This window comes from Tauraco erythrolophus, chromosome 23 (genome assembly GCF_009769465.1).
Source record: "Tauraco erythrolophus isolate bTauEry1 chromosome 23, bTauEry1.pri, whole genome shotgun sequence".
Lineage (NCBI taxonomy): Eukaryota > Metazoa > Chordata > Aves > Musophagiformes > Musophagidae > Tauraco > Tauraco erythrolophus.
The window spans coordinates 2,050,109-2,073,067 of record NC_141487.1 but is presented as its reverse complement, the minus strand read 5'-3'; the positions used below and the strand labels follow the sequence as shown (position 1 = coordinate 2,073,067).

Genomic DNA, 22,959 nt, shown 5'->3' with positions numbered 1-22,959 from the left:
GGAAAAGCTCTGCCTCTTCATCAACCGGCGTTGAGAGCTGCTGGGTGAGATTACATCCCTCCTGCCCCCGACACGGATCAACAGGGCGATTAAATAAAGCCAGAGGCAGAACAATGGGTGACAAAGATGAAGCTAAGGTTGTATTTTCCCTCACACCTGCAAATTTTTGGGATATAGGAGTTCTCGGCTCGTAACCACATCATCATAACTGCCCAGAGAAGCTGTGGCTGCCCCATCCCTGGAAGTGTTCAAGGCCAGGTTGGATGGGGCTTTGAGAAACCTGGTGTAGTGGAAGGTGTCCCTGCCCATGGCAGGGGGATTGGAACCAGACGATCTTGAAGGTCCCTTCCAACTCAAACCATTCCATGATCTCCGGATGGTTTTCCATCCCTCTTCCCATGGCATTGCATTTCAGACTCTGCACATGGCAACAGGAAGCCCAAGCATCCCCATCCCAGTCCAGCCAGGCATTTTGGTGGCACTTAGACCATCTCATGATGGTTGGTGGCTTTTTAAATCAAAACCAGCCAAGCTCGGAGTGGCCCCGGCCACCCACCTCCGGCCACCCACCTCCGGCCACCCACCTCCACCCACGCGCAGTAAATGCATCAGCACAAGCCTTTACCCGAGCAAATCCCCCTGCAAACACATCCCCAACCTGTCTCTTCCCGAAAGCTCAAAAACCCACAAATTCAGGTTTTGACTTTCGCTCTGGTCCTTCCACGTGCTGCCAAACCACTTTGAGATGTCAACGGGGCTGCAGCCCACCAGCTCCCACCTCTACGCCCGGTAATTGGGTGCTGGGGGAGGACGGAGACATCGCAGAAGGCTGATTCTGGAGCCCCAGCGATGTCTGGAAGGGGAAGGAAGGCGAAACCCCACCTGCTCGAAGTGCATCAGCTGCTCAAATTCAGAGCAAAATCACCCCAGAAGATGGGAAGGAGGGAAAGAGCACGAGTGAGAGCGAAGAGAAGGACGAGTCAGCCCCCAAAACACTACGGATGTGTGTAAGGGAGGAGAAAAAGAAGGGAAGGCGCTGAAAAATAAAGCAGGAATCCAGATGGAGCCGTCCAAAACCTGCTGTTTCGCCGTGGTTGACGTGCAAATCTCATCCCTCGTCCCCTCCTTCCCTTCGCTTTCTGACAGCAGAGGCCGGCGAAGCGTCACCGGTTCTCAAAATCCCATTTGGTCTCTTTTTTTGGATTTTCTGGGGAGAAGAAAGCAGCGGTGACAGGTAGCGCTGGATTTTAAGGACTTTTTAAAGAGAGCCAAGCACCAGATCTGCACCTTTACAGGAGGAGCCCAACCCAACGTCTCTATAATCCACATTATCAGCATCCCAAAGGCAGCTCCGAACCACGAAGCTCCTCTCCTTCCCCTTTGCTCTTTTGAAATAAGACATATTTCATAGCGAAAGCTGCGCCGGGCCACCCTCTGATTAGATCCTGACCTATGGAAATTCAGCCCTCTGATTAGATCGCATCCCCGGGGAGAGAAGAGTATTTTCGCCGGCAAGCGGTGGGAATTCTTGCGACATCCAGTTTAAGAAAGAAAAAAAAAAGAAAAGAAAAAAGGAAAAAAAAAAAAAAAAGAAAAAGAGAGGGGGAGGGGAGAGATAAATGAAATGTCCTTTTAAATGGGGAGTGACACGTTAATAAAAGCAGCACATTGTAACATGCTCCGAGCTTTCAATTACCGAAGCGCTGCAAGGGAGGAGGCAGGTTGCACCCCAGCCCTGGAGATGCTTCCAGCGAAGCGCTGGCAGAAAGTCCCATTTCTGCCCCGTTTCAGTGTCCCATCAGGGCTTTTTGCACGAGAGAGCAGCCGGTCACCCCGTGGAAATCGCTCGGGATGCAGCACGCGCAGCTGAACCCCTCGGAACGGTCCTCCCTGTCCTGCCGAGGAGGGGGAAGAGTGGGAGAGCGGCTGGGTGGGCGTCTGGCAGCCACCCGAGGGCACCTCCGGGTACCCTTGAAAACCTCGGGGTGATGGAACCTTCCAGCACATCCCAGCACCACAAAGTGACCCCTCCACGTCTTCCCCCCATGCCTGATATTTTTTAAAACTACATCTAAATTAAATATTAATTTATTAATATCGTCTGGCACTGCTGTTTCTTGATTTCTCACCTCCCAGTGCTTTCCAAAAAGCCAATGGTGGGTTTTGTCCCTTCAGGACATGTCCCCAAGGTTCAACCTGTCCCATCCTCACATCTGGGGATCGTCAAACGGTGTTTCCAGGGATCAGAGCGGAGCGATGCATCGGGATGGAGCCGGAGAAGAGGACACAGGGGGACGCAGCTGCCCCATCTGCCCCCACCGTGTCCCCTCCATCCTTCAGGTGCCGACACGTCCTCCTCGGCGGAGGCGACGAGGAGAGATAATATTAACACATCATCATTTTAATCAGCCCGTGATTAGCGGGGCTTATACATAATTCACACCAATTCCTCCACCACCTTCCAGCACTCACTTTTCTAAGCTGGGGCCAGGGAGGTATTTCGGGGTGCAAATACAAGGAGGGAGGGGGTAAAAAGGGACCAGGACCCCGCTCATCGGCACAGGGCTGATTTTCATCATTTTCCAGGATTTAAGGCATTTGCTGCTCGAGGAGGCACTTTGCCCCTTGCAAAAAAGCCAGCTGGGACGCTAAAGGATTGCAAACCACCCCGAAAAAAAGCAGGGAGCGATCCCGCTCCCCGTTCTCAACCAGAGGAAGATGATGCTCGGCACGAGGGGAGATCACCGGCGTGCAAAGGTTCATGGCCGTGCACGAAGTGCCGCGGACGGGGACGTCACCCGCCACAAGCCGGGGTTGAGGAGCATTAAGCAAACGCGCTTTGACTCGCAGCACTTTGCAACATCTTGTTCATTAAAGATTAAACGCCGGCAGTTGCTCCCGTTCCTGTGAGCGCAGCAAACACCTTCTCCCTTCCTCCTCAGCCCCGGTGATGCCTTATTTATGACATTCCAGGACGATTTCCAATTCTAACGTGGTGTTGCCTCTTCTTGCTAACCCAGGAGGGCTGCAAGGGGCAAGAACCGGTGAAGGATTCGCATCTGTCCCAATCCAGAGCGGCCAAATTTTGCTGAATCTTGAGTTTTTCCTCTTGGAAAGCTGCTGCGCTGATTTTATTTTTTTTTTGGGGGGGGGGGTTGTTTTTGAAACGGAGAAGTATTTTAACCCAAGTTGAACAACAGCGAGTGGAATGTTATGTGACAGATGGAATCAGCGTCGCGCTTCCAAAGGAGACGGTCCTTTTGCGGAGGCAAAAAAAGGGGTTGGGGGAGCCCATTCATGCTTCGAAAGGCATGAACTGCTTGAGTTTTGCTTGAAATTTCCAGTTTTTCCTTCAAGAAAACCAAAAGCCCAGCGCTGGCAGGGCTGAGCATCCCCAAACTCACCCAAAAATCGCGGCGGCTTTTGCGAAACGGGGTTGTTTAATGAATTAAAGCCCCGAACGCCAGCGTTACCCGCTGTGAGGAAGAGCCCCGCTGGCAGAGAGCAAATTGTATTAATCCTGTGTAAATAGGATATTAACGGGCCGACCAAACAATTAAGAGCCGGTAATTAAAATTCATCTTCCTTCACACTGCGGTGTATTAAAGTACAAACATTTAATTAGATGCCTCTTACCTCATCCATTTGCATAAGTGGGAGGAAACACTTTGCAGCTGCACCTCTAATTATTCTTTACGGGGGCTGCTGGACCAAACCAGCCCTTAAATCCTTAAGTATTGCAGAGCTGGGGAGAAGATGCATAGAATATGTAGGGAACACGTATAAAATATATAGGGAGTACGTATAGAATATATAGGGAGTACGTACAGAATATGCTTTGGTACGTTTTTCTCTAACTCAACAGGATGCGTTGAACCTGACGGACCCCACGGACACACCTTGTGTCTTGTTAGCTCTTTGTTATGTAAATCAATAATTTTAATCAATACATTGATGGAGCGTGGCCGGTTTGGCCTTTCGACCCCTTTTAAAGCAAGATTAACTGAGGAAACCACTTCCTTGGGGCTGCTGGGGACAGACAGGCCCTAAAGGGTCTGCTGCAGTTTGGATTGAATGATTAAAATCTGTCCAAACGGTACAAAACGATGGGGTTTCTAAGCTTTACTGGTCAAAGTTTATCACCATGTCCCCATCCAAAGCTTTCTGCTTTGTTTTAGGGCGTATACGGCAAAAACCAAAGCCAACTGCCAACGATTTCAACGCCGGTGACGAAATACAGCTGAGATAGATCTTTTGAACGCTGCCCACAGCTTTCCTTTTTTCCTTAAACCCTGGCTTTCTCCTGGAAAAAAAATATCCTAGCCAAAAAGAAAAAAGAAATCCAGCCTAATTTTGTACCCAACGTCACTTGCGTCTCGCCGTCTCAGCATCACGGAGAGCATCTTCAACACTGTGCAATCACATCAGGGCTTCCCAAAGAGTTATGTCGATATATCTTCAGAAAAATCAATTTTTAAGACCGGTTTTGTCTTCTTTAGGAACACTACAGTCCTTTTTACATTCTTAAGGGCAGACATTGGATCTTATATGCCGGCGCCTATAGCTAAGCCCCGGTATGGTGCAGTAACACCACAGGCTGGAGAGGAACGGAGAGCAAGGGTCAAAATGGATCATGCTGGGCTACAAACACGTTACAGATGCTTCAGCTCAGTGGGGTTTTCATGCACGTCAGCACGACCTCAGCACGTTAAATAACCTCGGCCACAGAAAGGGAGCGTTTGGGCCACTTTGGGTATGCAAATGCAATGGGTGATTTGGGTCCCGGGAGCCTTGGGATGCTGCGGTGTTTCCTTCTCTGTCTCCAACGTCCATCTCCTGCCTCCTCTCCATCTCCAACGTCCATCTCCTGCCTCTTCTCCATCTCCAACGTCCATCTCCTGCCTCTTCTCCATCTCCAACGTCCATCTCCTGCCTCTTTTCCATCTCCAACATCCATCTCCTGCCTCTTCTCCATTTCCAACATCCATCTCCTGCCTCCTCTCCATCTCCAACATCCATTTCCTGCCTCTTCTCCATCTCTTCCTTCCACATCTCCACCTTTCCCTCTCTCGTTTCCTTCTATCAACTCCTCAAGCATCAGCTCTATCCATCACCAAGTGCCGGTTAATAAAACAGATGTAAACACCAGCTTTTTACAAGCTTGTCACCACCTTTGGTGCGTGTCTCCCGACAAACAAATCCGCGGCGGATAGAGCCGTCCGTATCAGCTACGCGGCTTGGGCACGGACTGAAACAAAACCCGCTTTAACGTCTTCATCGCGCCTCTTCTAAGCGAAGGCTCATCGGCAAAGCTGTTCCGGCTCATCGGAGCACAAGATGAGAAAGCCCATTTCTAGCTTGGCTCCGTTTACTCACAGCTCCAAGCTGGTGCTTGTACTACATCTCCGTCAAGGCGTTTGCCTGAAATCCTCGGGAAATTGGTAGTTCCAACAGAGAGATGGAAGTTTTGAGATAAAATGGCCGGAGCAAGCCCACGCCCTGCTACAGACATCCAGGATGACCTCGGATGCATCGTTTGGATGGTCAATAGATCCCTCAACCTAAAAATCAGGTGATTTCTAAGAAAGACACTCAGAGACACAACGTTGGTGGAGCAAATCCTGAAGTCATAAAGCCAAGGGATGCATCCTGCCCACCCTGAGAGACATCAGCCACTGTGAAGCCAAACCCACCGACTACAAAATGAGCGATGCTCCAGATGGCGAAGAAGTGAGGATTTGGGGGTGAATGCAAAAAAAAGGAGGTTTGGAGGGAAGCGACAGTCCTGGATAACTGGGAGCAGTAGGATTTGGGGAGTACCTTACTGGGATGGATGAAAAATATCTTCCCTTTGGGTAATATTTCAACACTTCCAAGGCTGAAGACTGAGGTTACCCCTAGATGAGCATTTCTCTACATGCACACCCACGGAGAAAGACCAGAGACCCAACTAAAACCCAACAGCCGCTTGCAAAACACCCACCCAACCCCAAAACCCCATGCATCAACCCTAAAAAAAGAGTAGTCGACGTGAAGAAGACGGGTCTCGCCACCCCACGCACCTTATCAGCAGGGTTGTGCTTGTTGCATTGATAAGTCTTCTTGATATATCGTATTTTATTAGCTGCTCCCAGACCCGCCCCGCACAGCCTGGGAAGCCATGTACATAAATTATAGATGGAATATTTATCTCCTGCCGCCACGCAGACGTGAAGTATGTTTAGCAGCATTTAATCTAGCGCAGTAAAGTTTTATTTATAATTTCTTCCCCCCCCACACACACGCGCTACCGGCACGCTCGGCGCATCGCCGTAAAGCCAACGGCTTACGACGCGCTCCTCCATCTCCCGACGACGCTCGGAGAGGGAAGGAGCGTATTTTACTACTGCATCTTCACCCTACTCATACTGCCATTAAAATAAAATGCTTTACCGCAGTGCCGAAGCACCTGGCTGAGGTTTATAGCTGCTAAAATCGGTGGCCACGACCTGCGACGGGTCGTTGGGTTTGGTTTTTTGGAAGGGGAGGATGTTTGTCATCATTACATTGCTCGTTGGTCTTGTTTCTTTACCCCTATTTAAGGGTTGTTTAAGGATTTGGCCGTCCTGAGTGCTTTTTTTTTGTGTTTTCAGAGTCTGAAATGATGTTTTGTCCCAGGGGAGGAGGGAAACTGAGACCAGGAGAGCCGAATTCCTCCAAAAACTCAGTGGCATCACTGATTCGGAGTAATGGCTTTGCTGGCACCTCTTGACCTCTCTCCAGCTGTGTGAGCAGCTGCCGGTGCCAAAACGAAGCCCAAAACACTGGCCTGGGTCAACCTGGGCCTCAGATGCCCCGTTTTTAAAATGGAGATCGCTCCCTTCATTTGCATGTATGCATATATGCAAATAAGGGCTGATTGCCTGCAGCGCAGCCTGCCATTCGTGCCGTTTGAAAAACCCCACACCAGCTGTTTCAGGCAGATTCCTCGATCCCAACCGCGCCCCCATATTATTCCCACCCCGTGAGCTAAAGCCAACAGATTTTTTGGCAAAACGAGGCGCGACGGGGCGGGAGATGCCGCCCATCCCCGTGCACGCTGGGTTCGAAGTACTCATCCCTCCTTCCTCGCCCCAAATTTTCCCTTCCCCAATTAAGCAAACCCAGTTCCTGCAGGATTTCTCGCTCTCCCGCGGGTTTTCTCCATGGCAGCTGGATTTTTCCTTCAAGCTTTCCACCCCAAACTGCTGCCGCCCCTCAGCCTCGACAGCAAAGCAATAATTCCCTCCCTCTTCTGCCAATAACTCCCCGGAGAGATTCGCTTTCTCCTTTTTCTAAAAAAAACCCAATTCTTTCTTATTTTACCCCGTTACAGCTCTACCCTCTACCAGCTCTCCCCTGTGCTGCATGGTGCACCGCTCCTCCAAGCACAGTAATTCCATATATTTCCATGGAGACTTGCAGTGGGGTCTTGTTTTCCCCAGCAAATCCCAAGCTCGTTGGACAAGGAATTTTCCTACAATCCCATTTTTGCAGAGCAGGAGCCATCGCCAGGCACCAAATTCAATGCAAAGTCTCCAGGACAGTGCTGTATTCCCCCCCAAAATCCTTCCAACGGTGCCTTCCCAGTGCTCGGGACTGGGATGCTCAGATGCTCTGAAACCTTAGCAGCCTCCTACGAGCTTGTGTGTGCTAAAAATTCACACCCCCCTCTACTTTTTCATTATTTTCAATCAAACAGCATCACGACGAGGGTGGTGGGATCCGCTAATCTCCAGTAAACCCCCCTCCCCAGTGCAGATGTGGGGTTTAATCCGGAATTAAGCGTGGCAGGAGGAGATACCGTATCATAATCCTGTGCTGTAAAGGATTGGAAACGTGGGGGTTTTTTACCCCCTTCACCAGCAAATTCCCAAAATCTCTTTTTTTTCCAGCAATAGGCTAAACTTTCCATCCCAATACAGATTTCTCCCATCGGCCGGATCCTTTCTGGCATCTCTCCCCATATCGGCATCAGGAAGATGCAACATCTGGATGTTGCCCCCTCGACCACGAGGGATTATGGAAAAACCTCACCTGGGATTCCAGAGGCTCCAAAACACCGCCAAGCAAAAACCATCCTGGGGGTTTTGCCACCAGGAGGCAAAAAAAAACCCAAACCCTCAAAAAAGCAAATTATTTGTATCCAGTCTGGTTTGGCAGAGCTCCAAAGTGGAGCTGATGGATTAGATACAGATGTCAAAATCTGGGAAAAAAGGTGTTGAGCTCCCAGCAAAGACCAATCTGCCACTTGGGTAAACTGGGAAAGGACCCACTGGCAGCAGCTGATGGTTTTGCCGCTGCTTCGCCCTTCATCGGGGTGAGGATTAGGCCACCAGCAGCTAATTATTTGAAACCACGGCTCGCAGCGTTAATCTGGGCTGGAGCAATAATCCCGGCCAGGGTTAATTAGCAGAGCTGGAAGCAGGAGGGAGCTGCTCAAAGGGCGCCTTTTGGAGTGAGTCCCGCTCCGTGCCTCAGTTTCTCCACTTGCAAGGAGGGGAGTAAGACCCTTTACAAAACCCATCTGAGATCCAGCAAAAATCCCATCCTGGAGTAACAGCGACGGATTATTAGAGATGCTACTCTTCCAAAAAATAAGCATATTTAGAATTTTCCCATCTGAAACCCCCCGATCCTCCTTAAACCTTCTTTTCTTCTCTTCCAGCTTTAGTGGGAGAAACACAGGTTTGGGGTGGGCAGGAGGGGGAAAATCCTTAATTTCACCAAAGAAAGAGTATGAGCATTTAGGTTTAGATGCCACCATCAAGTTGCCCACCGAGCCAAGAGTCCCAGCGGGGTTTTGCCGTGCCGAGGTGGCCACAGTAACCCAGGAGAAGTAGGTGACCATAACCCAGACGATGAATTTGCTTATTTATTTCTCTATTTGCAGGAAATCCGATTATCCCTTATTTCTGGTTGGTGACAAACGAGGCAGCCATCGATTCTCCCCCCGCTTCCCGGGCGTCTGCCATGAGCAATCTCTGCCCGCACCATCGATTCCTGCGCCGTGTAACTGGAAAAGGGATTATTATTATTATTAATTTTCTTTTTGTCTGTTTTCCTTCTGAACGACATCTCCCAAGGCACAACCTCAGGCAGAGAAAGGGGGGAAATAAAGAAGGGGAAGGGGAAGGGGAAGGGGGAGGATGGAAAGAAGGACAGAAGGATGGAGAGAGGGAGGATGAAAAAAGGGACAGATGGAAAAATTGAAGGATAGAGGGATGGAGGAAAGAATGGATGGAGGAATAGAGAGAGGGATGGAGGGATGAGGGAAGGAATAGATGGAGGGAGCAAGGAAGGAATAGATGGAGGGAGGGAGGAAGCAAAAAGGATAGGTGGTGGGAAGGATGAAGGAATGAAGGGATGGAGGGAGGGAGGGACAGATCAACGGACAGGTTGACGGGACAGACACCTGCCCACCCTACATCACAACAGACACAACCTCCAGGGATTTCCAGCTCCAAGCTTTGGCACTGGCCCTCTCCCGGGCTCCAACTTGACCGAGGCGATGGGCGGCCGCATCCCAACCTCCCCCTCATGCCGGCCTTTTCGCCCTTTCCCTTGGTACCTCCCGCCCGACCCAGCCTCCACCCGCTGCCTTTTCCCAACCCATCTCCGCTCCCCCTCTCACTCTACCAAGTGGGATTGCTAATTTGAAGCTACCCTCTTCTCCCCCATCTACGCTCCGTGATTAATAATCCCTTTGCTCTCGCCGTAATGCCGCGCCGCTAATAAGATTAAAAAATATCTCCCTCTTCCAGCGCCGATTCATAACACTGATTTACCGTTACTTCGCCGCTCGTACGGAGAGGACGCACATGGCTGTTACCTTAATCCCTATCCATCTCCGCACCGTTGAGAAATAACTGCTAATTAATACCTTTCTCTCTCCCAACTGCTTCCAGATACGCCCGGCTATCAAAATTTGTCTTGGGTTTCGCTGCTGATCTCCAAGGCTGATACAGCAAAACTCCCAGCCCCGCTCGTGACTTTACCTCTGCACAGGGGACGTTGGTGGTTTTGGGGGTCTTTTCCCCCAAAAACAGCGACATCCCAGAGGTTCTCCCACCCTGGGCTTGACCGCCCCGAGATGGAGCGAAGCCGAAAAATGGGGGGAGGCTTTTCCGAGTGTCTTTTCCTGAGGATGCACTCATCAACATCCATAGCACGAATCCCCCCGTGGGGTGATGTCTCCCCGTGACTCCGCTTTCCCGCATCCATCCCTCTTCCCGCATTCACCCGCTATTTCAGCAGCACAACTCCACATTCCCTGAGCTCATTTATCTGAGGACGCTCCATATCCAAAACAAACAGCCACGTTTTTCACCCCGGCCCATATTTTCCTCCTCTGCCAGGACACCCTGGACCAGCCCCTACAACCCAACCCAAGCGGTCGGATGCTTTGGGAAGCAACAGCGATGGCAGCAAGAGCTTGGGAGGGAGGGAAAAAAAAACCCCACAACCACCAACAGAGCCTCTGATCTGATGAATGTGGCAGGGGAGGCCGATGCTCTGCTTTTAATAAAACATAACGAAGCGTAGGATCATAAAATATTTCCTTTAATTCAGTGCTCCCACGAGGGTGGGTAATAGAGGCTGGGTAATGCGGTAGGTTTTCCTCGCAGCTCGCTGGCCCATCTGCGAGCTTGGAAGCGCTCTCCTTCCCATCCCCATCCCGTTTTGGGGGGCAGAAAACCAGGGAGGGGGCTGCACACATCCCTATAGATCCAAAATGCATAACTCCCGCGGCGCGTTTCGGGGTCTCCAGCTCCCAGAGCCGCATCGCTTTGCCCCACCGGCACGGGCTTTCCGCAGTGGAAAAAGATCAAAAAGCAAAGCAAGGAGGGATGTTCAACTCCCATCCTCATCCTCAGCGAGTACGTGGGTGTCTGAGCACGTGTGTGCTGCGTATATATATGTATATAAAAATATATATACGCATCTCTGAAGCGGCGTGGCAGAAGTGATTAACATTCCTGCGTTAAAAATCTCTCTGCATCTGCTTTGTCCTCTGCCCGGCGCTAAATATAACCATTCAATATGTTCTCTCCCTTTGCCAGAGAGACAACATTGTTCAAATAAGCCCTTTCAATTTGAAAGACTCGGGTTGTCTTCTCGTGGCCAAGAGACAGTGGAGGATGGTCCACGCAAACGGACCCAGAGGCACGAGCGTCCCTAAAATCCAAGCGCCCGAATCCCGCCCCCTCCGAATCGTTTCCTACCACCAAGTCGCCCCGATGTGGTTTTCCACACTCCAAAAAAAAAAAAAAAAGAATTAAAGACACGTTTCTAGGAGCAGAAGGGTTTAATTTGGCAAGTGGGCTCGCCTGCGCTTCCTCGAGCGTCGTTCCGCTCCCACGCCGCTGCTATAATTACAGCGGCGTAAATTCGTTCTCCGTCAGGAGGAAACCCGACTATCTCCAGCCAGTTTGCATACATCAACTGCTGGTGAAGAACTTCCTTAGAGAAGAAAAAAAAAAAAAAAAAACAAACCAAAAAAGAAGTCAGAATAACGCAACGAGGCACAAATATAGCTGAGAAAGAGCCACCTCGGCCGGCGCTTACGGAAAATTCCTTGTTATGGAGTTACGAGGGGAAGATGGCCCGAGGTTTTTCATGGAGGTTTTTCTCCATGAATGATGGTCTGTCTGGAAGTCGAACCAGAAGCGTTATCACCCAACCTTATTCCTGCTGGTGACAGATCTTTTGCAGGCCTTCTGAAGCAATATCTACCCATCGTACGGTGCTTCTCCATCAGCAGATCTAGTCTGTTATCCATCCTACATGGACAAAATCCCGCTCCCCAGCACCTCACTGTATATTTTGGGATGCCGCGGCAAGATCATCATGCCGGCTGCATCCAAAGCAGTGTGGCCAGCAGGTCGAGGGAGGGGATTCTGCCCCTCTACTCTGCTCTCGTGAGACCCCACCTGGAATACTGTGTTCAGCTCTGGGGGCCCCAACACAAGACGGACATGGAGCTGCTGGAGCAGGTCCAGAGGAGGCCACAGAGATGATGGGAGGGCTGGAGCACCTCTGCTCTGGAGACAGGCTGAGAGAGTTGGGGCTGTTCAGCCTGGAGAAGAGAAGGCTCCGGGTTGATCTTATCACAGCCTCCCAGTACCTAAAGGGGCTACAGGAAAGCCGGAGAGGAACTTTGGACAAGGGTGTGTAGTGATAGGACAAGGGGCAATGGCTTTAAATTGAAAGAGGGGAGATTTAGATTAGATTTAAGGAAGAAATTTTTCACTCTGAGGGTGGTGAGGCACTGGCACAGTTTGCCCAGAGAAGCTGTGGCTGCCCCATCCCTGGCAGTGTTCAAGGCCAGGTTGGACGAGGCTTTGAGCAACCTGGTGTAGTGGAAGGTGTCCCTGCCCATGGCAGGGGGGTTGGAACTAGATGATCTTTGAGGTCCCTTCCAACTCAAGCCATTCTATGATTCTAAGATGAAGTTGCCCAAATCGTCCCACCCCGCTCTGAGTCACTGCGTTCTTCTGCAGTGCAACTCGGCAGGTATATCTGTAGGAGAAACACAAGAAAACCAGCCAAATTCAACCACCAGCTCTTGGGATGCTCTTGGTGCTGCTCATGGGGCAAGCAGGTGGGACAGCAAAGCCGGCACGTGTGATCTTCTTCTAATAGCTTGTGCAGAAGCTAAATCTGCAGGAATGGGGCTTTTCTGGGCTTAAAAATAGGAGAAAGATGCTTGATGGAGCAGAAAAAGTATCTCAGACCATGGTACATCAAGAGACTGCCTGAATTTGGGCTGGAAATCTTCCTAAACGCAACTTAAGGCCAAGCTTTGAACCCCGCTCTCTGGAGGTGCCAAAGTTGGGATGGAAACTTAAATCACTTGCCCGTTAAAATCCCCTTCCAGACCATTCCCAACCAAACCAAGAATCTTTTTTTTTCAGAAGCAAAGATGCAGCCAACAGCCAACTCATCATGAAGAAGATACTCATCTCTACAAAAGGGCTTGCTGGGGTACAAGGATCTCAGCTCGCCCATATCCCCACCACCTCAAAATTGGGGTGAAACTGGTGCTTTTGGTGCCACCTGCTGAGCTGGAGCTTTTTTCTCCCCCTCCTGCTGTGATGGCCCATCCCAGCCCTGCTGTGAGGAGCCAGCAGCTCCCAAAATCATCGCTGAGTGCTGTGACGATGACAACCACCAGCCGAAATCACCCCTTTCATCATCTTCCTCTTTTCAAGCGTTATCGGCACCAAGGGCAAAACACACCTTGAGGACCAACTGGGTGTCCTCACCAGCACAAGCACCACCAAAAGTAACATTGCTACCAGCGAATCCAGGGTTATCCATGAAACCCTTCCCCCAAAAAAGCATTTCCATGGATAGAAGCCCACCTAGAAGCAAACCCAAGTGCCACCCACTACGTCTCCCCCATCACCCTCCATCCCACCCATCACTTTGCTCCCTCGGGAAGAACCAAATCCCCATTGCGGAGCATCTCTGCATCGCTGCAGCCCATCCCCGTCGCTGCAGATCCCTTCGCAAAGAAACAAACGGGTATAAACATGTGTGCGAAGCACGTTGGGACAACGGAGGGTTCTCCAGCTCCCATTTTCCCTGTCCTGGCCAGCTAAGACGCAGCATCAGGATTTATCTACGTGCACAGGGAGGCGGAGTGGGGCTGCAATAACTGCTGCTCATCCGAAGTAGATTGTTGTAGGTATTATCAGAACGGGAAATTATACAGAGGTTTGGGGCAGGAGAGGAACTAAATCCCTGCAACGCCTCTGAGATGCCCCATCTTCCAGCCAAGAAGGGTTTTGCAGCTGGAGATACGCTCCCCGGCACCAGGAGAGACGCGACGTGTGGTCGGAAGGTTGGGAAAGGGCTCGGCGATGCCACGTTTCCCTCTCCGCGGCTCCCTTCCGTTGGGTCGCAACATCCCTCTGCTGGGAAACAGGATTTTTCTCGTCATTCCCCAAACCTCCTTGGAGATCTCCAGCAGACAAGGGCTTTGCTGCAGATTCAGCTCAGCTCAGCGCTGGAAAAACCTCCTCCTCCTCTTCAAAGCTCCCTCGCCGGGGCTGGCAGGACCCCATTAATGATACTTTTGTTTCTAATTAATACAAGCGCTAATTGCATTCCAAACGATCAGCTCCTGCGCTGGCTTCTCCCGCCAACGCCGGCGGATCCCAGGTGTTACACCTGCCAGAGGGCAGCAAGGAGGGTCCCCCCAAAAGGGCTCGAGGTCACCCCACACTAGATAAGCACATCGAGGAGGGCTCTGACACCATTCAGGGCGGACAAACCCCATTTCGCAGCCAGCTGAGCCCAAAAACAAGCGGAGCACGCACCTTCCCCGGTCCGAACGGCTCCGCAGACCCCGAAAAACTTCCATGTGATGTAATAACTCCATAAAGGGAACCACAGCGGTGGGTTACTGGCCCCGCACTTTGCTACGAGCCCACCTCATATAAGGTGCACCTCCTGCTTCCAAAAAATAAGGATTTAGGGAGGAGCTCCTGCCCTTGATTTTCCTCCTTGCCGATGTCTGAGCAAAGAGCCTGACTCGGTGTCACCAAAATCGAGGTTTTCTCTTCGGAGATAGGGCGGAAAAAAAACCCCAAAGCACTGAGGCAATCCCGTCGCCAGCAGGTCCCGAGGGAATGATGCTTCATCTTCCCTGGACGTGGTTCCAGACGGGTTCTTGGCTATCTCCATCCTTGCCAGGGTGAGGTTTGGGCTCCATCCCCACCTCCCCGGAAGGCTTTTCCCTCGGCAAGTGCTGCCGGAGCCTTAGGATGATCCTTGTCCCTGTCTCAGCCTAATTCCCAAGCCACGAGCGCATCTGGATTAGATAAAACCTGCTCTTAGCCTGACCCCACCGAGAGCTTTTCACCGGCAGATCTCAAAGTGCTCGGCAAAAGGAGCGAGGCGAGAGTCCTCATTCCCAGTCGAGGGTTTTCTGATAGAAAAGGCCATTTCTGCAATGACAACCAGGAAAAAAAGGCAGGTGGGGTACGCCAAGCCCTAAAACATCTCCATGGGAAAGGGGAGGCTGGTGAGAACGCTGTTAACGGCACGTCTGGATGCTCCATAAACCCCCTCGATGTAGGAGCTGAGTCGCGTTTCCATGTTGCTCAAGCCTGGATGCAACGCCAGGCTGGACATGCCTGGGAGTGCTGGGAGGCATCGGAGAAGCCACAGGGCGTACAGGAGGGCTGTGAGGTATATAGCATTTAGCATATTGCACGGAGCGTGTAGCGTACAGCATGCAGCACCCTCCACGTAGCACGTAGCACCTCGCATGCAGCACCTTGCATTCAGTATGTAGCGCCTTGCATGTAGCACATAGCCTATAGCATGCAGCACCTTGCATGCAGCATGTAGCACCTTGCAAGTAGTACGTAGCACCTAGCATGCAGCACCTTCCATTTAGCATATAAAGCCTCGCATGTAGCACCTTGCATTTAGCATGTAGCACCTTGCATTTAGCATATAAAGCCTTGCATGTAGCACCTTGCATTTAGCATATAAAGCCTTGCATGTAGCACGTAGCACCTTGCATTTAGCACGTAGACTATAGCATGCAGCACCTTGCATTTAGTATGTAGTGCCTTGCACGTAGCACAGAGCATCTTGCATGCAGCACCTCGCACGCAGCACCTTGCATTTAACATATAGCATGTAGCGCCTTGCATTTAGCACATAGCATGTAGCACCTTGCATTTACCACATAGCATGTTGCATTTAGCACATAGCACATTGCCCGCAGCACCTTGCACGTATCATGTAGCACCTTGTATTTAGCATATAGCACCTTGCATGCAGCATATAGCACCTTGCATTTAGCACGCAGCACCTTGCATTTAGCACGCAGCACCTTGCATTTAGCACATAGCACCTTGCATTTAGCACGCAGCACCTTGCATTTAGCATATAAAGCCTTGCATATAGCACGTAGCACCTTGCATTTAGCACGTAGACTATAGCATGCAGCACCTTGCATTTAATATGTAGTGCCTTGCACGTAGCACAGAGCATCTTGCATGCAGCACCTCGCATTTAACATATAGCATGTAGCACCTTGCATTTAGCACATAGCATGTTGCATTTAGCACATAGCACATTGCCCGCAGCACCTTGTATTTAGCATATAGCACCTTGCATGCAGCATGTAGCACCTTGCATTTAGCATATAGCACCTTGCATTTAGCACGCAGCACCTTGCATACAGCACATAGCACCTTGCATTTAGCATGCAGCATATGGCATGCAGCACCTTGCATTTAGCACCTAGCACCTTGCACGTAGCTTACAGCACCTTGCATGCAGAACATGGCACCTTGCACGTAGCTTACAGCACCTTGCATGCAGAACGTAGCACCTTGCACGCAGCACCTTGCACTTTACGCGTAGCACGCAGCACGTTGCATCCAGCCCGTTGCGTACAGCACGTTGCACGCTGCCTGTTGCAGGGGCTGCTTAGCTCAAGGCCCTCAGAAGCAAAACCAGGACCTGTCCCATGACTCTCTACTCCAGCAGGGAGGGGACCCTCCCCCCCCCAAACCCTACCGCATCCCTGCGCGTTATTTTGGAGGCGGCACTAATAATACCGAGGGATTTCTCATCGCAGCAAAGGAATTTGGGAGGGAAATCCCCCAAACCTGAGCTCTGACACATGGAGGAGCTTCCGAAACGCTCCAGGGATCAGCCATGGTTTAAAGCAGGAGGGTTTCCACGGAGAAACGAGATTCAAACTGGTGGCTCTAAACTGCTCCAAAACACAGCTGGTGGGAAGAGAGAAACTGGGCTAATTGGGGAAAGGTCGTTAACACGGCAAGGAGGATTTTTCGGAAAGGCCTTCGGCCGCTCGCGTGGCCTGGATTGAGCCAGAGAGCGAAGCGCAGGCTTCGTGAAAATGCCCGATTCCTAGAAACAGCAGGAAAAAGATTTCCAAAGAGGTGATGCTGAGCTGAATGCGAGATTTTCCAGGGGAAAAAAAAAACCAAAAATCAGGAGTAGAAAAAGGACAGAGGGAGCGTGGGACGGGTCTGCAGGGCAGCGCCGCGTTTTCGCAGGTGAATTAGAGCTGGGTTTGGTCCCACGTGGCGCAGAAGATGCTCCTCCTTTCCCCTACCCCCCCCAGCACACAAATTCCCACCAAAAAAACCTCTTTTCTTTTCCAGGACCCCAATGGAGACGCAAGCCAGTGGCTCCCATCGCCCCGGGAAAAGCCGCACGCTGTTATTTTCCTAAGGAAAGGGGAAAAAATGAGTTTCTCCAGGCTGGCAAGGAGGAGCATCTTCTACTTATCTTAGATAAAATACTAACTATAAAGGGATTTTTTTCCCAATTTTTTTTTTATCCAGCAGCACGGGGACATCCCTAAGGGCAGGTCCCTGCAAAGCTCAGCCTCGACAAACCTACTCTTTTGGGGTAAAACCCAGCAAATCCCTAAACAGCTTCCAATAAGGAGCTACGCTTGAATTTTTTCCCTTTTTTTCCCCATCACGGAAGATGCCGCAGGGGGAATATCGAAGCTAAAGCAAACCCCTGGGATACGGACCGCATCAACACCGCGCCGAGCCCAAACCTCGACCCGCTCAGCCTCCGCGGTCGCAAACGGCGGCTCCGATTTCACGCAGCCGGTAAAACAAAACCCGTTGAAGGGAAAACGGCGTTGGAGGCGCCGAGCCGAGCGCCCCGGCGAGATCAGCCGCTCCCCAATTCCGACGGATGCCGGGAAGCCGTCGCCCCGCTCCGCAGCTGGGGCTCCCCAGCCTCCGGCTCCATCCTCAGCCGCGCTCCAGCCTGCTCCGCGTGGCCTCGTTTTTTCATCTCGACGTTCCTTAACCCATTTATCCCTCCCCCGGGGAAGCTTTTTTTTCTGGCCGAGAGGAGAGACTGAGCTTGTTATAAAGGAAAAAAAAAATCCCAAACCTGCGTTCCAAGGGGTGATGCTCCCGGGAGGGATGTGGAACGCAGCAGGAAGGATCCAGCCGACCTACGGAAGAGCAAGGGAGCCAGCAAGCTCCATTTGGGTAAATAAAAGGGCTTTTCATCCCGAGGCGATGGATAGGAAAACCCAAAAGGCTTTTACAAGGATGTTTTGGAGGATGGGAAGCGCTTCCAATAGATCCTTGGTGCTCTTTCCGGGTGCAGCGGCGATGGGAGAAGCCGCCGGTTGAGCCGGCGCCACGTGATATATAAGGCAACAATAAAAATAAGTGAGATTCCCCCCAAAAAACGGCTTTGGTACATGTGGACCGAGGGAGAGCGGTGGGAGTTTGCGCGTCGGATATGTTTCCCCCCCCTCCCCGCATCTCCCCAGGCGCCGCGGCCGGATTCTGCTCGGGAGCGAAAGAGCTGGGATGGGGAGGGGACGGATCTCCGCGAGCACGTCCTCCCTCACCACCACGCCGCCGGCCGTTCCAGCCAAGGATGCTGTCAGCCACGGCAAAGCCATCTGCCCGCCGAATTTTGGGAGCAGCGCAGCCCTTCTGCTACCCGGAGCAAAGCGGGGGGCAGCAGGGTGGGTGCACCCACCCCAAAAATCAGGTTTTTTGCAACGATTTTTAGCTGTTTACTAAAAAAGCGGAGAGCAAAGTGGCTTTTTGGGATGGTGTTTCTCCCCCTCGAGGGCCAGGAGATCCTTCAAGCAGCTGATCCTCAGGATAGCAGCAAAGTCCCAGCATGGTTTTAAGAGCCAAAACTGGTTTTAAGAGCCAAAACCTGATTTTAAGGGCCAAACCCCGGTTTTAAGGGCCAAAACTCGGCTCACAGATGCCCAAATCCATCAAACCTGCCCATGAGACCCCGCTCAACACCGGGATCCTCCTCCCACATCGCTTTATAACCCCCAATCCCGCTCCCAGGGCCACCGGCTTCCCCAGGACCCACCACAAAACAACTTTGACCTTTTTTTGTTTTTCCTTTTTATCCCCCAAAACACACATTTCGAACGCAGGTTTTGCCCGTAGCTGCCCACCCGCTCTCCCAAATTGGCGGCAGAAGAGTGATCGCTCAATTCCAAGAGAAAGGGAGGAAAAACGATCCGGTGACAAACCAGGGAGGGGGGACACATGGGGCCACGTGTTGTTCCTTGAAAATTATCTCCCCGTGACCTTTAAAACAGCGTTGGAGGGGGAGAGGAGATGCCGGTGGGAGGCAGGACTGGATTTGGCACGAATTCCTCCTCCCCCAGCGCAGGTTTTCTCATCGACCGCGTGTTGGGCAGCACCGACGCCGGCGGGATGCTCGGGATGCGGCGAGCCAAGCGGGGATGGAGGGGGTGGGAAAAAAAAAGCAGCGACCGCAGCCCGACAGCACAGAAATCCCATCACCAGGGACGGCAAAGAGGGATGCGGGAGCGGCTCGACGCCTTCCCAGCCCCAGTTTAGCCAAATCCCAGGCGGGCTCTGGCTAAGCTCGGCGCTCCGCGGTCTCCGAGGGATTGTTTCGGATGCCGGAGAAGAATCGGCTCCTTTGTGTCAAGCTCTCCCAGTTCGAGCCCGCAGAGCTCGGCTGCCGTTCCCCCTCCCCGCTCCCTGCAGCAGCCCACGGCGGTTTTCCGGAGAGGAAAAAGTACGTTATGAATAGATATATAAAAAAAATAAAATAATAAATTAAAAAAAAAAAAAAGGAGATATCGAGCAAACTCCGCTCGTCTCTCCATCGCCCAGCAAAGCCTCTCGGGCTCCAGCGAGCAGCCGGGTCTCGCTGTCCTCATTACAGAACGGCCACCTGAGACCCCACAGCGGGGGATTTTTTGGGGGGTGCGTGGGGAAAAGGGGGGAAAAAGAGGAAGATCACGTTCAAACACACAACAAATTAAACCGCACAGTGCCCCGCAGCCCCCGGGGCACGGGGAAGGGAAAGTTTCCTGCCCTGTTCATTGTCACCTCCAAGGAGCCCCCACTTTTGGGGACGGGGGGTGTGGGGGCTCTTATTAAAACCTCCGCGGAGCAAAGCGGGGTGTCGAGATGTTAATTTAGGAGCTCAGGTGGCTGCAGACCCCCGGGACGGTGAGGATTTGGGGGGGCTGCTTCTCCCTCCTGCGTCCCCCCTCCTTCCCATCTGTAAGGTTTGGGGCACCTCCCGCATGCCCAAAGTGCAGGGTGGGCTGGGGTGCCCCTGGGTGCTGTGATATCCCCCCCAAAAAAAAAGCTTATGGGGATCCCCAGGGCACAGACCCCCCATATGGAGTGAGCAGGGCTGGGACTCGCTGTTGGAGCCCCAGGGAAGGGGGATACGGTCCCCCCCCGCAGCGATGCTGGTTCAGGGGTGAGGGATGAGCACCCCCCCATCTCCTCCTCCTGCTCCCCCCCACCGGTACCCAATTAACAAGTCCAAAGCAGGTGCCCTATTAACGAGCCCCCAGTTAAGGGCTCCAACACCAGTACCCTATTAATGGCTTTAAAACCAGCTCCCTCTTGGGGAGGGGGAGACACCCCTTTAACGGGTCCAAAATGGAGGTCCCATTAGCGAGCACCCCATTACCGGCTCCAAAACCAGTGCCCTATTACCGGGTCCCAACAGGGTGCCTGCCCCCCCGCCCCAGGGGTGCGGAGCCCAGAGCTTAGCGGGGTGCAGGTGGACACCCCGTTATTTCAGGGGCTGAAAGGAGGTTGGGGGGGGGTCCCTTATCTTTGGGGGGGGGGGGGGGGAGGTGACACTCACCCAGCGCCAGGTCGAGGAGGTCCCAGAGCAGCAGGGAGAGGAGCAGAGGGCTCCGCATCGTCCGCATGATGCCCGCGCCGGGCGGGGGGGCAGCCCCATGGGGCGGGGGGGGTCACCGGCACCCCAGCCCCCTGCCCGGGGGGCAGGTGGGTATCATGGGGGGGGGGGTTCAGCCCGGCTCCGTGTCCTGTTTCCCCCCCCCCCCGCCCCCAGCAGTCAGCTCCTCGGCCCGCACCCGCCGCTCCTGCCACCCTAAGCCGATTTATTGCAGCGGGAGCGGAGCGAAGCGGCGGCCGCCCGCCCCCGACCCCCCCCCGCCACTGAGCCCGCCCCGGTCCGGCCCCCGGGAGGTGCTGGAGGGGGCGGGAGCGTTGTACCGGGGGAGGCGGTATAGCGGGGAGGGGCAGGGGGAGGAGGGGGGTGCAGGATGGAGAAGGGAATGCGCGGTTTGGGGGGGGGGGGGGGCGCAGGATTGTGTCGGTTGGGGGGGTTTAAGGCAGTATTTGGGGGGGGTTAAGGCGGTATATGGAGGGGGTGCGCGGTGGATGGGAGTGCACGGTGGGGAAGAGGATGGGAGGTTCGGGAGGGGGGTGTAGGAAGGGGGGGTGGGGGGGTAAAGCGGTATATAGAAGGGATGCGCGGTATATTGGGGGGGCAGGAAGGGGGGTGCGCGGTGTCTGGGGGTGGAGAAGGAGGTGCGCGCTGTATGGAGGGCAGCGCGGTGTATGGAGGGGGTGCGCGGTGAGGTTTTTTTTGGGGGGTGATGCGGCGCGGGAGGAGGGGGCGCTGTATGGTGGCCGCGGTTTAGGGAGGGGGTGCAGGAAGGGGTGGAGAGGCGGTTTGGAGGGTGCGGGAGGGGGAGCGCGGTTCAGGGAGGGGGGATGTGTGCAGGGAGGGGATGTGCGATCCGGGCAGGGGGCGGGGCACGGTCCGGAGGGGGGCAGAGGGAGGGGGCAGAGGGAGGATGCGGGATGCAGGCAGGGGGGTGAGATCCAGGCAGGGATGCGGGATGCAGGCAGGGATGTGAGGGGCAGACAGGGAGGGCAGGACGCAGGCAGGGATGCAGGGGGCAGGCAGGGATGCGGGGGGCAGGCAGGGATGCGGGGGGCAGGATGCAAGCAGGGATGTTGGCAGGGATGTGGGATGCAGGCAGGGATGCGGGATGCAGGCAGGGATGCGGGGCACAGGCAGGGATGCAGGCAGGGATATGGAGGGCTGGCAGGGATGTAGGGAGCAGGATGCGGGCACAGAGGCAGGCAAGGATGTGGGATGCAGGCAGAGATACAGGCAGGGATGTGAGATAGAGGCAGGGATGCGGGATGCAGGCAAGGATGTGGGGGGCAGGCAGGGATGTGGGGGGCAGGCAGGGATGCAAGCAGGGATGTTGGCAGGGATGTGGGATGCAGGCAGGGATGCGGGATGCAGGCAGGGATGCGGGATGCAGGCAGGGATGCGGGGCACAGGCAGGGATGCAGGCAGGGATATGGAGGGCTGGCAGGGATGTAGGGAGCAGGATGCGGGCACAGAGGCAGGCAGGGATGTGGGATGCAGGCAGAGATACAGGCAGGGATGTGAGATAGAGGCAGGGATGCGGGATGCAGGCAAGGATGTGCGGGGCAGGCAGGGATGTGGGGGGCAGGCAGGGATGCAGGCAGGGATGTGGGGGGCAGGCAGGGATGCAGGCAGGGATGCAGGCAAGGATGCAGGCAAGGATGCGGGGGGCAGGCGCAGACAGCCAGAGGAAGCCCTGAGACAGCAGTTTCCATCTGCCCCCCCATTCCTTCATTGATTGCCCTCTCCCCGCAGCCCCCCCAGCAGGTGGATCCAGCCCCAGGAGCCGTTCAGTCCCCCCAAAAATCACACGCCAGCCGGGGCTGCACACCCCTCCACGGCCCGGCTTCACAGGTGACCTGGTTTTCCTCCAAATCCCCAGATTTAAAGAGCTCCTGGACATTGGGGAAGATGCAAATATTATTTCCGAGGAGCCCAGGCAGGGAGCGGGATGGCCTGGGGCTTGCAGATTAGGGGGCTGGAGGAAGCTTTTCCTCGAGGTCGGAGGCCGCATTCTGCTCCTATTCCACCTTAGAAGAAAACTTCCCCAAAATACACCTCTTTCAAAAAAAAAAAAATCAACTTTTTTGCAATTGCTTTTGATTTTTTTTTCCCGGTTCCATGTACTCAACTCCTCCTCCTCAACACCTTTTCTTACAGCCCTTGAGCCCTGCTTCCCAAAAGCATTTCCAGCCCCATGCCAAAAAAAGCACAACCCCAAACCAACCCCAGTAT

At 53.4% G+C, this 22,959-nt stretch overlaps 1 protein-coding gene across 1 annotated transcript in view; it reads right to left on the bottom strand.

Annotated features, from left to right (window-relative positions):
• Positions 1 to 20,731, bottom strand: part of IGSF21 (immunoglobin superfamily member 21) — a 38,618-nt gene extending 17,887 nt beyond the window's left edge. The window contains exon 1 of the mRNA XM_086625502.1: positions 20,674 to 20,731. Within this exon, the coding sequence (XP_086481628.1) occupies positions 20,674 to 20,731 (58 nt within the window). The remainder of the gene's footprint in view (positions 1 to 20,673) is intronic.
• Between the last annotated feature and the right edge of the window lie 2,228 nt (positions 20,732 to 22,959).